The 13,600-nt window shown below is 34.2% G+C and overlaps 1 protein-coding gene across 15 annotated transcripts in view; it reads left to right on the top strand.

The window, feature by feature from the left end:
• LOC115232477 (disco-interacting protein 2 homolog A) overlaps window positions 1-13,600 on the top strand; it is a 262,193-nt gene that overhangs the window by 229,484 nt on the left and 19,109 nt on the right. For 12 of the 15 annotated variants that reach the window (XM_029802370.2, XM_029802375.2, XM_029802363.2 and 9 more), the window contains 10 exons: window positions 927-1,041; window positions 1,278-1,417; window positions 3,567-3,703; window positions 4,468-4,548; window positions 5,286-5,413; window positions 6,292-6,376; window positions 7,433-7,531; window positions 8,067-8,199; window positions 9,915-10,039; window positions 13,170-13,250. In XM_029802370.2, the coding sequence (XP_029658230.1) occupies window positions 927-1,041; window positions 1,278-1,417; window positions 3,567-3,703; window positions 4,468-4,548; window positions 5,286-5,413; window positions 6,292-6,376; window positions 7,433-7,531; window positions 8,067-8,199; window positions 9,915-10,039; window positions 13,170-13,250 (1,124 nt within the window). The remainder of the gene's footprint in view (window positions 1-926; window positions 1,042-1,277; window positions 1,418-3,566; window positions 3,704-4,467; window positions 4,549-5,285; window positions 5,414-6,291; window positions 6,377-7,432; window positions 7,532-8,066; window positions 8,200-9,914; window positions 10,040-13,169; window positions 13,251-13,600) is intronic. The other 3 variants (XM_029802366.2, XM_029802371.2, XM_029802362.2) reach the window with 1 other exon arrangement.

Genomic DNA, 13,600 nt, shown 5'->3' with positions numbered 1-13,600 from the left:
TTGGATTCTGCCATCCTAATGATGGACTCACGTTTCATCTCCTATGACTATTCTGCTCAAAAATTCCTCACCCTTTAGCATTGGAGTAAACATTAGCAGACCTCAAGATGTTTGCGCTTGGGCTCTGCAGTAAGCTCTCTTAGCACCCATCTTGCACAGACATTATGGAAGCCAAGCTTGTCGTGAATGATTTGATAGGCAGAACCATATCTAATCTGCAGAGAACGAGCTACCTCATTGATGATAACTCGCTAGTTCACCATTACCATCTCCTAAGCTTGCTGAATCTTCTCATCAGTAGTGGAGATTGATAGGCATCCTGACTCACCTTCCAACCAGAAAAATTAGATCCACTGCTCTTTGTTCTTCTTTGGTGCACATTGCTAGTGGAACAGCCATGCTTACACTGTAAAACCAAAACCAAAACCAAAAATGGCACGATCAGGCTCAGATTTTGTTTGTGTAACCAAAATAGTACCAGCTATAAGCATGCATGCACAGAAGGCAGTGTGACAATAATAAAGATATGTTATGGCAAAAGAATTTTTTACTTCCCCTTGTATAATGCACATTTACTGTCTTATCCTTATCAAAGACTTAGTCTTAATTACACATCAGTTAGCTTGAACATTTATACCATTCTAAATATGGCCATTAATTTGCTCTTGGGTAAATGGGTAACACTTATTTCTAGTATATTCTGTACATCTCTAATTTCTAGATTTAAAAGTTTAGGACCAAGTGTGTTTTGTACTCAAATGTGATAACAGAGAAGTGAGTAAATTCAAGTGGGATGAGAGAGTGCAATGTCCATTGCTTGCACAAATTCTTCACATAATGTAGTTTACATTATTTTTGTGTTCTAATAATTATAATAATAATTATTTTATTATATCTTACACTAAGTTTAATTTTTCTTCCAAAAGGGTCTCTAACCTCCTGTGATTCTTTCCTGAGTGTATTCCAATCAAAAGGTTTGAAACCTGAGAGTATTTGTCCATGTGCTGGATCTTGTGAAGCTCTTACTGTATCAGTTCGAAGGTAAGCTAAGGTTTAATATCTGTCATGGATTTCATTTCTTTCTTACAGCTCTGATAGTATTAGCTATCTTCTCTTGAATCAGTTTCTTTACTTTAAAGTCTTTTTCGATTTCCTTTGCCTGATTTTACAGAGAGAGAGAGAGAGAAAGATTTTATTCTAACAGATAATGTTATGTAATATTACAAATTTTATAAGGTTTCAGTAGATTAAAACAAAACAACAAATATCTATTGTAGACCTGGAAAAACAGGAAGCACTACTTCTGGCCGAGGTATCCTGTCAATGCAAGGCCTGAGTTTTGGAGTAGTTAGAGTTGATAGTGAGAACAGCCTGACATCTCTTACACTACAGGACTGTGGCCAGGTTATGCCTGGTGGTAAGTAATTTTAAAATTTTCTGCTTTTATTTTGTTTTCGATAAAGTTTAATTAATTTAGAGATAGAGGGAGGGATATGGAAAATCCAGGGATAACTCGAAATAGTTACACTTGAAGAAAATAGGTATTATGGATGAAATGGAAAAAGAAAACTCTCATAGACTATTTTTTTCTGTTCTAATTCACAGAAATTTTGAAGAGTAAACATCATTATGTAGGAGCGTACATGTATTTTCCAAACTGTCTCATATCATCATCCTTTTCTCCATCAGTTTCCAGCTATTTCTGTTTAAATAAGCTTTATTTGTTATCTGCCTTAAGTTCTAACCATTTCTACCTATAGTGTATACTCTCTTATCTTACTCTTGTATAGTCCTTATCTGATATAATTATATCATACTTCTAATTTATTCTTACATAACTAATCTCCCTAATTCTCTTTAGCTAGTTCTAGTAAGTGGGCTGTGGCTACCATCTCTGTTATTTGTATTAAATTCTAAATGGGAAAGAATTGTGCTAATGAAGGATACATCACTTTTTTGAGGTCATTTGTATGAATTTAGAGAAAAATACGTAACTCATTAAAGAAAAATTGTATTTGAAAACAAATTGATACAAATAATTTTGAGAATCCTTTTATCACATCTGTTCAATGAATCCACCATTAGTATCAATGGCTGCTTCAATACAGGGTTAGAAGCATTAACATGCCTGAATCAGATGATCTTAGCAATTTTTGACATGATACTGGTTATGGCAGACTTGAGAGATTGTATGGTGCTATGGGGTTGTTGATTGACCTCTCTCTTGACTATGCCCTACATGTAATAGTCCACTGGACTGAGGTCAAGTGAGCTAGGAGGCCATGTTTCTGGGAGAATTTGATCAAGGAGATAGGCATGCATCCACATTTGGAAGGTCCTTGTACAGTTTTCTGTTGTGTATTCTATCTGTCCAGGGCCTCACAATTTTTTCCAACACCAGTGTAGGCAGCAATATTGATTCTTATGCCCTGTGGAAAAATTGACAAGTCATGACATCTCTCTTGTTGCTGACAACTCCCGGGACCTTCACAGTTGCTGGGAACTTAATATGCATGACTGTTGGAGCCTCATTTGGGTCTCGGTGTAACCATTTGTTTTTCCTTCAGCTTACTGTTTGATTGTGATCAAAGTTTTCTCATCATAGAAAAACCAAAGTATTTCAGCCTCATGATGTTTTAGCTTGTTTAGCAAGCACTTTGCATGGGTTGAATAATTCTCTTTTGTCCTTAATTGACATAAGCTGACCCCTCTGCATCACATATGACCTGTACCAGATGACCTCATACACAACTCTTCTACTGGTGCATTCTGAAACCTCGTCCTTTGCAATGGCTCTGATTGACTTTCCTGGGTTTTGATCAATTATTTTTTGGGCTTTTTGCACAAAGTTATGTGTTCTAATGGTATTAGGATCCTGTGCATGCATTTTGCATTTAACTGCTGATGTTGCATCCCTGTCAACATCTTTCAGCTCCTTTCAAACTTTGACGACAAATTGAGCAACTTTCAGGAAGCAAGCTAACTCTGTATCACTCTGCTATGCTTTTAAGACAATGATTACAAATGTGCCTTTTCATTTACTGAGTCAGCCTAATGTCTGACACTATTTAAGAAGAAAGTTAGAACTCTTGAAAGATATGTCCTCAAAAAAACTGACACCCTTTGTAGTTTTTCAAACTAGATGTTAAATGCTATCTGGAAAAAAAGGTATCCATCTATATAGCTTTAACCATTTTAACTATTTGTATATCTGGATCCTCTAGTTTTATAATGCTGTTGCCTTTACTTTCCCTCATGATTTTATCTGTTTTAAGTATTAGCATAGTCCTGTTATAAAAAGTAAATTCCGCTCCTTATCATCACCTGTATGCAGAGATTATTTTTTTATTCATTACTCCAAAATTAAATTCCATTTCATTACTGAAATTACAATATACATTAGAGAAAGTATACTAAATAAAATAATTAAAAATTACTTTAATTTTTATTTTACAACACTTCAGTAATTTCTGATATTCATGGAAGTAGTAGTTCATTATGTTGAATTAGAGAGAAATATTCTTAATATACAGCTAACAAATATCTATTTTCTCTCTTTCCTGCAGCTGTTATGGTGGTTATAAAAACTGAGGGGCTACCCTACTTATGTAAAACAGATGAAGTTGGTGAACTCTGTGTATATGCTGGGTACACTGGAGGTAGCTATTGGGGGCTGCAAGGACTCAGCAGTAATACATTCCAGGTGAGGTATTGCTTTCTTCAATTTTATCTTTAAATTTTTATCTTAATATTTAAATGTCCATTATCTCAGAGTAACCTATTTCAGTTATTAAATTGATCTGTAATATAGCAATTCTCGGATCTCAGTTGTGTGTTCATGTAATCTTGAACATTGCTGATAAGAATATGGTCTTCATATTTTGTATTGAAGTACTTTTGTATTGTCTTTTAGAATGTGATTAAATTTTCTATCAAATATCATTTGCTATAGTGTTGTGAAAGTATAGCAAGTAGAGTAAAAGCAGTAAACTTTCAAGAAGCTTTTAACTCAGCTGGCAACAGATGGATTCCTTCTCCAAATGAGGGCAGATTGTATAGTGTTTGTGTACAGAGTACAATGATGCATGATAGAAAAATATGCATATTGAATGTGGAAGATTTGAAAATGCTGAAAATGTGACATGCTTTGCTAAATGTATAATGGTGTACATGAATCACAGAGCACAAATGAACCTAGAGAGAGAAATTGAGACTAAAAGATATTGCATGCATGAGAGAAGATTGAACTGATGTACACATGTAAATCAAATGAAGGAGTAATTGTTGCATATATATGGGTCAAGTAATCCATATTGAGAGAACCTGCAGAGGAGGAAACACTAATAATGTGGTAATGGTTGATCTCAAGAGATAGTGTCTCACAGTGAAGGTCAACATTATTATTAATATTGTTTATTTTTTTCACTTGATTGTCTCCTTTTCTAATACTGTTATATCATCTTGTAGGTTCAACCACTACGAAGTGATGGCCGACCGATAGGGGATAAAATGTTTGTTCGGACAGGCTTGTTAGGATTTTTAGGCCCCGTAAGTAATCGGTTTGGATTGAAATCCTTTTTCTGTATATTTGTAATACTTTTTCCAAAAATGAACTTTGTATACTCCAACAACAGTTGAAACAATCTCTTTAAATCATATTAAAGTACTTGTTTTAACATCATAAACCATCAACATGGGTTACACATTAAATTATGGTGGATTTTTTTTTCTTTTGTATTTATTTATGATGTTTGGTACTTGTGTGTAGAAAATGTGAAAGGCAACAATACAAAAAATGTGTATAAGAGTAGAAGTCAATCTTGAGTCCTGCATGGCACCAGTGCCTTCAACCATGGTCAACTAGTGCCACTCAACCCTACCATTTGTTGGAGATGGTATTTTCTTGCTTTTCTAAAATAAAAGTGACTAATGGACTTATTTGAAAAGATGCAATTATAAACATGTTTCAAACATTTGTAAGAAAATAGCATAACAAAATGAAGAACTCTTGTCTTTTTGCATAAGTTTGTAAAGAAGCCAATTTTTTTAATGAAATCTAATACCCACCCTACATGCACTCTCTTTCTCTCCCCCACCTCATCCACTTCTTGAACAATGCTGTAATCACTATTGTTTTACTTCTGTTATATGATTCTCTAAAATTAGTTTTCTATCAGAAGTCTTATGAGTGTGAATGCTAATTCTTTTATAACTATTTCTGCTGCCTGAGTTAGTGCTGTAATTTTTCAGATACTAATTTTTAATATCTTTTTTTTTTTTTTCAGGGGGGGTTAGTCTTTGTATGTGGAAGTAAAGAAGGTTTAATGACTGTATCTGGGCGAAGACATAATACAGATGATATTATTGCCACTGTTTTAGCTGTTGAACCAATGAAATTTATCTATAGAGGAAGGTAAATATATATTTATATTTTTTCTACATTAGCTTCATACACATTATCAATGAGATCTGGCAGAAATAGATCTGGCCAACACTGTAGAACATCACATTGTTTGTATTGTAATATTTAGTTGCATCCTTTTCTGTTGTTAAACTGTCAATAAGCTTTACACTTTTTATTCATCTATGGTTGCTAATATAGGGAATGGCCATTACAAATGAAAGTAAGCCAGGGCTACATTACATTAACAATCATCTTCATCATCATCATTATCATTATTTAACATCCATTTCCCTTGCTGGCATGGGTTAGACGTTTTGACTGAAAACTGGCAAGCTGGGAAGCTGCACCAGGTTCCAATCTGCTTTGGCATGGTTCCTACAGTTGAATGCCCTTCCTAATGCCAATCACCCTAAGTATAGTGAGTGCTTTTTACGTGCCACCAGCACATATACCAGTTATGCGACTCTGGCATCAGCCACAACTACGATATCACTTGGCTTGACAGGTCTTCTCAAGCATGGCATATTGCCAAAGGTCTCGTCACTTGTCATTGCCTCCATGAGGCCCAAAGTTCAAAGATCATGCTTCACCACTTTTTTCTATGTCTTCCTGGGTCAACCTCTTCCATAGGTTCCCTCCATCATTAGACCTGAGAGCTTCTTCACACAACTTAAAATTTATAAGTCTTGTACTTATATATGAAACAACTATTTTTATTGTCAGAGCAGTTATATAGATACAGACAGAGAATAACTTTGTATGAAACAGAAAAACATTAAAATATTACTTACATGTAATACTTGTTTAAGGTTGGAATACTGTAATATCTTTCATGATCTCACCTCTGTACCATGTGGAAAAATTATTTCATTTGTCTTTTATTCTAGAATTGCCGTCTTTTCTATAAATGTTCTGAAAGATGAAAGAATTGTGATTATTGCTGAACAAAGACCAGATTGCTCAGAAGAAGAAGTAAGCAAATTCTTTAACTCAGGAAGGTTCATATCAAAGATATGAGCCTTCCTCAGATTGCCCCTGGTTTTGTGATTTAAATTTCCCACTTTAAAGTGATCTAAATTTAAACTTTTCGCCAAAATTTCATATTAATCCGTGTCCTAACCACCAATTTAATTTTGACTATTATTTTACTAAATTCTTATTTTTGAAATTATTTGGAACATTATAGTGTATTTCAACAGAAAATGGCAGGTTAAGTGATACACTTTCACCGCCTGCACCCACTTTATCCATTTTTTAGAGTTTGATAATCTATTTAAAAAGTATTTATCATAAACATCAAAATAGATATATTAATCTTTTCATTTCATTCTAAACCTTAAGATGATTGTCTGAAGCTTTTCATTCCTTTGTAATCATTAAATAAAAATATATATCTAGCATCATATACATGCTACAAGAGGTACAATAAGAAATTTTTTTGAGATGTCATTTCCTGTTTGCAAAAAAAAAAAAAAAACTGATGATAATATCAATTTGTGAAGTTGAACATAATATTCTGAATTGAACATCCCTTCCTTACATTCAAGCTCATGTAGCACAAAACTTTACTCAATCAGTTTTAAGAAGTACTGTATAGGTTTTTAGATGAGCTCTTTTCTTGTCCACCTCCCTACATCTTTTTTAAATGTCTTTATATTAATATTTCAGTAAACATGGATATATTTCCATTATTTTCAGGGCAGATATTTCCAAACATTTTATATTCATTTTTAAGATTAATCATTTAAACATCAAATGGGAAATTTACTGCATTAATGGATTTACATGAGAATATGATATAATGTTTGTCAGCTTTGAACTCTTCAGTTCTTTATTAAAAATTCATACACACTAGGTACTCAATGAGTTTAGAGTGAATAAGTGTACATAAATATTATGAATTATTTCTCTATATTTGTATCTAACTTCTTTATGATTTTTGCTATATCGGTGCAGTATTTCTAGTTTATCTCTCATAGTGATATTATACTTGACATTTTTCACATTTCCTTCTTTTTTTTTTCACAGAGTTTCCAATGGATGAGTCGTGTTCTACAGGCTGTAGATAGCATCCACCAAGTTGGGGTGTATTGTTTAGCTCTAGTGCCCCCGAATTACCTGCCAAAGGTAAATGACTTCACTTCTTTGAACCTTCAATATCTCCTCTAATTTTATCTATTTTATCAGCAATATCAATTTCATATTACATTTATAAAGTCTTTATTAATTATTATCTGTTGTTACTTAATTCTTATTGGTTAGTACTGTGAAGAGTACATTTTGGATTCATTTACTATATTGCTTGGTTACTTCACAGCATGAAGTTCACTTAAGCTCAGAGTTGACAAAACAAGTAACTGAAATCAGAGTTCAGTCAACTGTTTTTCCATTTTTACCCTATAAAAGTAGTTGCAAATGTATTTTTAAAAAGTGTTTCTTAAAGATTTAATTGACAATTCACTTTTGTCTGATATTTTTCGAACAATATTTTTGAATGGCTTTAAAGGGTGTTAACTTTTACAATTTAGTAAACCAGTGTTTGAAACTACATACTCTTATTGTCTTATTCAGTTTTTTGTCATTAAATAAAAAATTTGATATCAGTGGTATCAATATATATATAAGTATATTAATTATATTAATCTTGTAATTTATCTTTTAGACCCCACTTGGTGGCATCCATCTTTATGAGACAAAGGCCAAATTTTTGGATGGTTGCTTACATCCTGCCAATGTACTAATGTGTCCGCACACATGTGTAACAAACTTGCCTAAACCTCGAGAACACCATCCAGGTGAGATTACAATTCATAAAATCATTTGCATGAGTTTGATAGTATTACATTACCATTGTCCCTGTTTCGCTCAATTAATTCTAATAGCAATATTGATACAAATCTTATCTCATAAAATGGCAGTTAATATTTAATTCAAGATGTTGCTTCAATAACATATATGCAACTGTTTTACATTCTCATAGATCCAGTTATTAATAGCAAAAGAACACAAAAGATTAGAAGACATCCTTTCTAATACAGTGCAAAACAACTAGAAATGAAAACATATTATTATCTTCAATTTGTCACTTATTGTTATTACTTTTACAAATTATTCTATTTCTGTTTTGTAGATCATTTTCTATTTTTAAAAATAATTGAGTAAATTATGTGATATGTTTTCATATTTTTAGCCTATACTTTGATGCCATAATGAGCTCTTACTTCAACCTCAATTTTTACCTGTTTTAGTAAACTAAAATCAGCTAACGAGACTAGTATTGCCTTTCACCACTTAATTGTCTCTAACTTTATTTAAATCATCTGTATCTTATTTCAATTTTTTTGCTTTTGTTGTTTTTAAAGAAAGGCTTGCATTATTCTTCTAACTTTGTTTGTTTTTATTATTTATCTAACCAGTGGTTCTCAACTTTTTGCAAAAAGAGAATAGCTGATTATTTTGGTTAAACACAAATTCATTTGTTTTGGTTGTTTATTATCCCATCCCAGATGTGCCTCTATTTGGATATTTGCTTGACTAGTGACCTCTATGTTATGGAAATTACTAAAGAAAGCAAGGATTTATATAATAAAATTATGTTGGTGTCTCATTAGTTGTGCTTTTGCTTACTGATAATTCACTGTCCTGTTCATCATATTTTTAATCTCAGCAAAGATCTTTCGAAATTGTTTATGATAGAAATATTGTAGCTGGTTTAAATATTTTATCTCTAAGAAAATTACTTCTCTACACACATAGTGTCTCCCACATGCGTCTAATGGAATGTTGCTGCTTTGGTTAGAAACTACGAATATAAACCATTGCAGTTAACAGTTGCCTCCTTGCAGTCTGCAATGTAGATTTAAATAACCTGGAGATGTTCAAGTTCTTCCATAAGATGGGGATTTTGAAACATGCCCCTGCCCCTTCACACATGGTTTCTCCAACCTTGGACACTTAAATACCTGTCCTTGTTTCTATATTTTAGCTAGTCTGTTCTAAGAGATGTAATTAGAACACAAAAATGTAATTAGGCTGAAACTAATAATCTTGTATGATGTTTTTAAAGCCATTGAACTTTTAATAAGAAAATAACGTCCATAACATATAATCTGAATTATTCGATATTTGTTCAGAAATAAATTAGTAGCTTCAATCTGACAAGTTCTTGAAGGGCTATGGGCATTACTGCTCTTGCTTAGCCTTTATAAAATAGTCTACTTAAATCTGCAGAAGACAAAATGATTCCCCTTGCTTTTATCATTATTCTAAGAGTCTCTGAACTGAACCAAAACCTACCCTATCCATTTTGATCATACTGACTTTATTATATCATAAAATTTAACCCTCTGTATTTGGATAAGTTTGCTTCATAAATACAATGTATGCATGTTAAATGTGTTTGTATTGCTTTAACTGTTTTTCTCCCTTGTTTTATTGTAATTAGTAATAATGATATGACTTTTTGTTGGACTAATAAACTATATTTTAGTTGTCCCATTAATTATAATAGGTTCTCTTGCAGATGTCACCCCTTCAGCAGTTCATGTTGGGAATATCGTTCAAGGCATGCGGCTAGCCTGGGCCCAAGGTCGTGAATTTCTCAACTGTGAAGAAGATGGTGACCAAGGAAAGAAGGTAAATTTATATAAGAAGCTTCATTTCATTTTCAGAACTACATTCCTTCCTTCCTTTTCCCCCATTTTTTAGCTAGAAGGGATGACAGTGTCCATAACACTTTACAGGGCTTAGACTGGTGGCAGAGGTGTGCATTTTGTGTATTTCCCCATGCAAACATCAAACAACAACAGTGGCCATTGAAGACATTCAGCTCTCTTTTCTCTAATCTATAAGCTCTATCTATTCCCTTTACACTTAGTGTGAAAAAAATTCTAAATTGCATCTCAACATAATTTTAACATTTCATGAGTCCAGGCTGACTAATATTGTTAAATAGTATCACTATATCCCCCATTAGTAGTTTCCCAGCTTATCTCATTGCTCTATTTCAAGAACAATTTCCATACATTATCTTACATTCAATTATTTAATCTCAATAGTTATCCATCTATTTTTTAAAAGGAAACTATTAGAGAGAGTTTGCGTTCCAAATGACCTTTCTCTCAGTGTTTCTAAAGGTGTATCCTAAAGTTTTGCTGCTTTGTTTTCAATGATTTTCAAACAGCAATTTAAAGGCTGCAGTACTGCTTATGTTAAGACTACCAACTCTCCTTTGAGGAGACTTATAAGCTACTATTAATAGACAGTGGTATATACTATAGTCTTCAAATCACTCTGTTCTGACTGGCAAGATCAATTATGGCATTTTATGGAAGTTCCTACATACAGTGTTCATTGAAATTCTTTTAAGACTTTCTCATACATTAGATTTTGTTTACATTAGGTGTAGCCAAGTGAGATCGTAGTTGTGGCCAATACTGGTGTTGCGTAACTGGCATGTAAAAAGCACCCACTACACTCTTGGAGTGGTTGACATTAGATTGGAACCTGGTGCAGCTTACCAGTTTTCAGTCAAACCATCAATCCCATGCCAGCATGGAAAAAAGAGGTTAAATAATAATGATGATGTTCCCACTGTGTTCACTTCATCCCTGTTGTAACTTATATTTAAATTAGCGGGATGAGGTGATGAAGTGCAACCTTCAATGTTGGGCCTCACCGAGGTGATGACAAGTGACTGAGACCTTTGCTGTGCTTGAGAAGACCCAGCAAGCCAAGTGAGACCATAACCATGGCCTATGCCAATGCAGCATAACCAGCCCATTTAAGAGTACCCCTCAATCATTGGGTAACAAACTTCACTTGCGATTACCTGTTAAGATAAGAGAAGTCATTGTCATAGCCAATGACAGTAACGCTTGATTGGCGCTCATACCGATGGCATGTAAAAAGCATCATTCGAACATGGTCAATGTCAGTGCCAACTGATTGGTTCCTGTGCCAGTAGCACGTAAAAAGCACCTTTTAAGCGTGGCTGTTGCCAGTGCCATCTGTCTGGCCCTCATGCCGGTGACATGTAAAAAGCACCCACTACACTCTCAGAGTGGTTGGCGTTGGGAAGGACATCCAGCTGTAGAAACATTGCAAGATCGGATTGGAGCCTGGTGTAGCCCTCTAGCTTGCTAGCCCTCAGTCAAACCGTCCAACCCATGGAAAATGGACATTAAACGATGATGATGATGATATATATGAAACATCAAAAGTACCATCTTCAGAAAGGAAATATAAAGTTTAGAGAATAGTCTTAGATACTTTGTCTGAAAATAAGATGGGAGGGGTATGGCTGGAACACTTTGATCTTTATTGACTTGAACAATAACATCATCTGATCTGGAACATAACTCCATTTCATATAGCACAACTTCTAAAGTATGAGATCTATATTTTCTTATTTCTCACTCTAGCTCCAGTATAAAAAAAAAAAAGCACTACCCTCAACCATTTGGCCATTAGTCATTTTAAATGCTAGGTTAAAGGAGAAAGAAAATTAATGTGATAAGCATCAGAAATACATCAGTCACAGTAGAGGGGAAATGTAACTGGCAAGTTGAACAAAATTTATTATAGCAATCCTAAGATGGCAAAGAGAAGATATAGTACAATGATTTACCGTTATCTAAGTTGAGCAATTTGCTGAATGGTTTCCTTTTGAATCTAATCTAAGATGATTGCGATTAAAGGAGTCACTGAGGTATTACATATAAAAACTATACTCCATAGTGAGGTAGTGCTGCCATACAGACATCGTCTTCTTCATCATTTAATGTCCATTTTCCATGCTGGCATGGGTTGGACAGTTGGTAGCTGTTTAGGGTTAATGTCTTTTGTTGCTGTCAACTGTGATCAAGCAGACTTATTATCAAAGGAATTCCAACTATAACCATCTCATTTTTTTCCAAAGATAAATAAGACTACATTATATGATGTTCATTGTCATTATTTAAGACCATAGAGTGTGATTCGAAGGTTATTTCTTGATTTGATTGTGTTTGATATATTAGCTCGTTGGCATTTCATTTACAACTAATGAGTCTCTATTATGGTCACTTGACTGAAAGTAGCACTGAACTATCCCTCATATCATACCCTGCATTCATAAATATAGAAATGCACATTAGCCTAATATAGTCCTAGATAACTAAAAAGATGAGATGATTATTGACAGAATGCTTTTAATCATGCTAGTAGGTTATTAAGAGCACCATCCGAGCGTGATCATTGCCAGAGCGGCTATCTGGCCTCCGTACCGGTGGCATGTAAAAGACACCATTCGAGCGTATTGGTTACCAGCATCGCCTTACTGGCACCTGTGCCGGTGGCATGTGTAAAGGATTCAAGCGAAGTCGTTGCCAGTACCGCCTGACTGGCAGCATGCTGGTGGCACAAAAAAGCACCCACTACACTCTCGGAGTGGTTGGTGTTAGGAAGGGCATCCAGCTGTAGAAACTCTGCCAGATCAAGATTGAGGCCTGGTGCAGCCATCTGGTTTGCCAGCCCTCAGTCAATTGCCCAACCCATGCTAGCATGGAAAGCAGACATTAAACGATGGTGATGATGTGCCTTTACTGCTTTTCATTTGATGTTGTTTTCTTTTAATCATTTCCCAACTCATCTCCATGCATATGTTTTTCTTTTCATATCTCACTTCATCAATTTTCTCTTTGATAATTTAAATATATAATATTGTAGCAGCCAGTTATAGTTAATATTTACTAAATTGTGCATTTATTTTCTTTTTCTTTCACAGCATCAATTCCTGACAGAGATCCTTCGATGGCGGTCACAATCAAACCCAGATCATATTGTTTTCACTTTGCTCAATTCAAAGGTACAAGCACTTTACTGATGTTCTACATTAAAATAAAACCTTTAAAATGTTTAATGTTTTGAACCCAAAAGGACAAAGAGAAATGGAGTGTTTGTTTCCTCTCACCTTGGAACCTTGTATTCTTTGAGATGGTTCCAATAGTAGCTTCTTGAAAATTTGTTTCATATATAAATGATTTAGTACTAAAAGCTTCTATCCAATTTGTGGTTCACAGCATAAGTAATCAAGTGGTTGTATACTGCCGCGAAGATACTAATTTTTGTGCTGTGAAGTCTTTCATATTGAAGTGTCAACACGTCCCTTAGTTCCAATGGACTGTAGCTTGTGTACATTTTATAGAGTTCTATTAT

Source organism: Octopus sinensis, linkage group LG2 (genome assembly GCF_006345805.1).
Source record: "Octopus sinensis linkage group LG2, ASM634580v1, whole genome shotgun sequence".
Classification (NCBI taxonomy): domain Eukaryota; kingdom Metazoa; phylum Mollusca; class Cephalopoda; order Octopoda; family Octopodidae; genus Octopus; species Octopus sinensis.
This window is presented reverse-complemented; position numbering and strand designations above follow the sequence as displayed.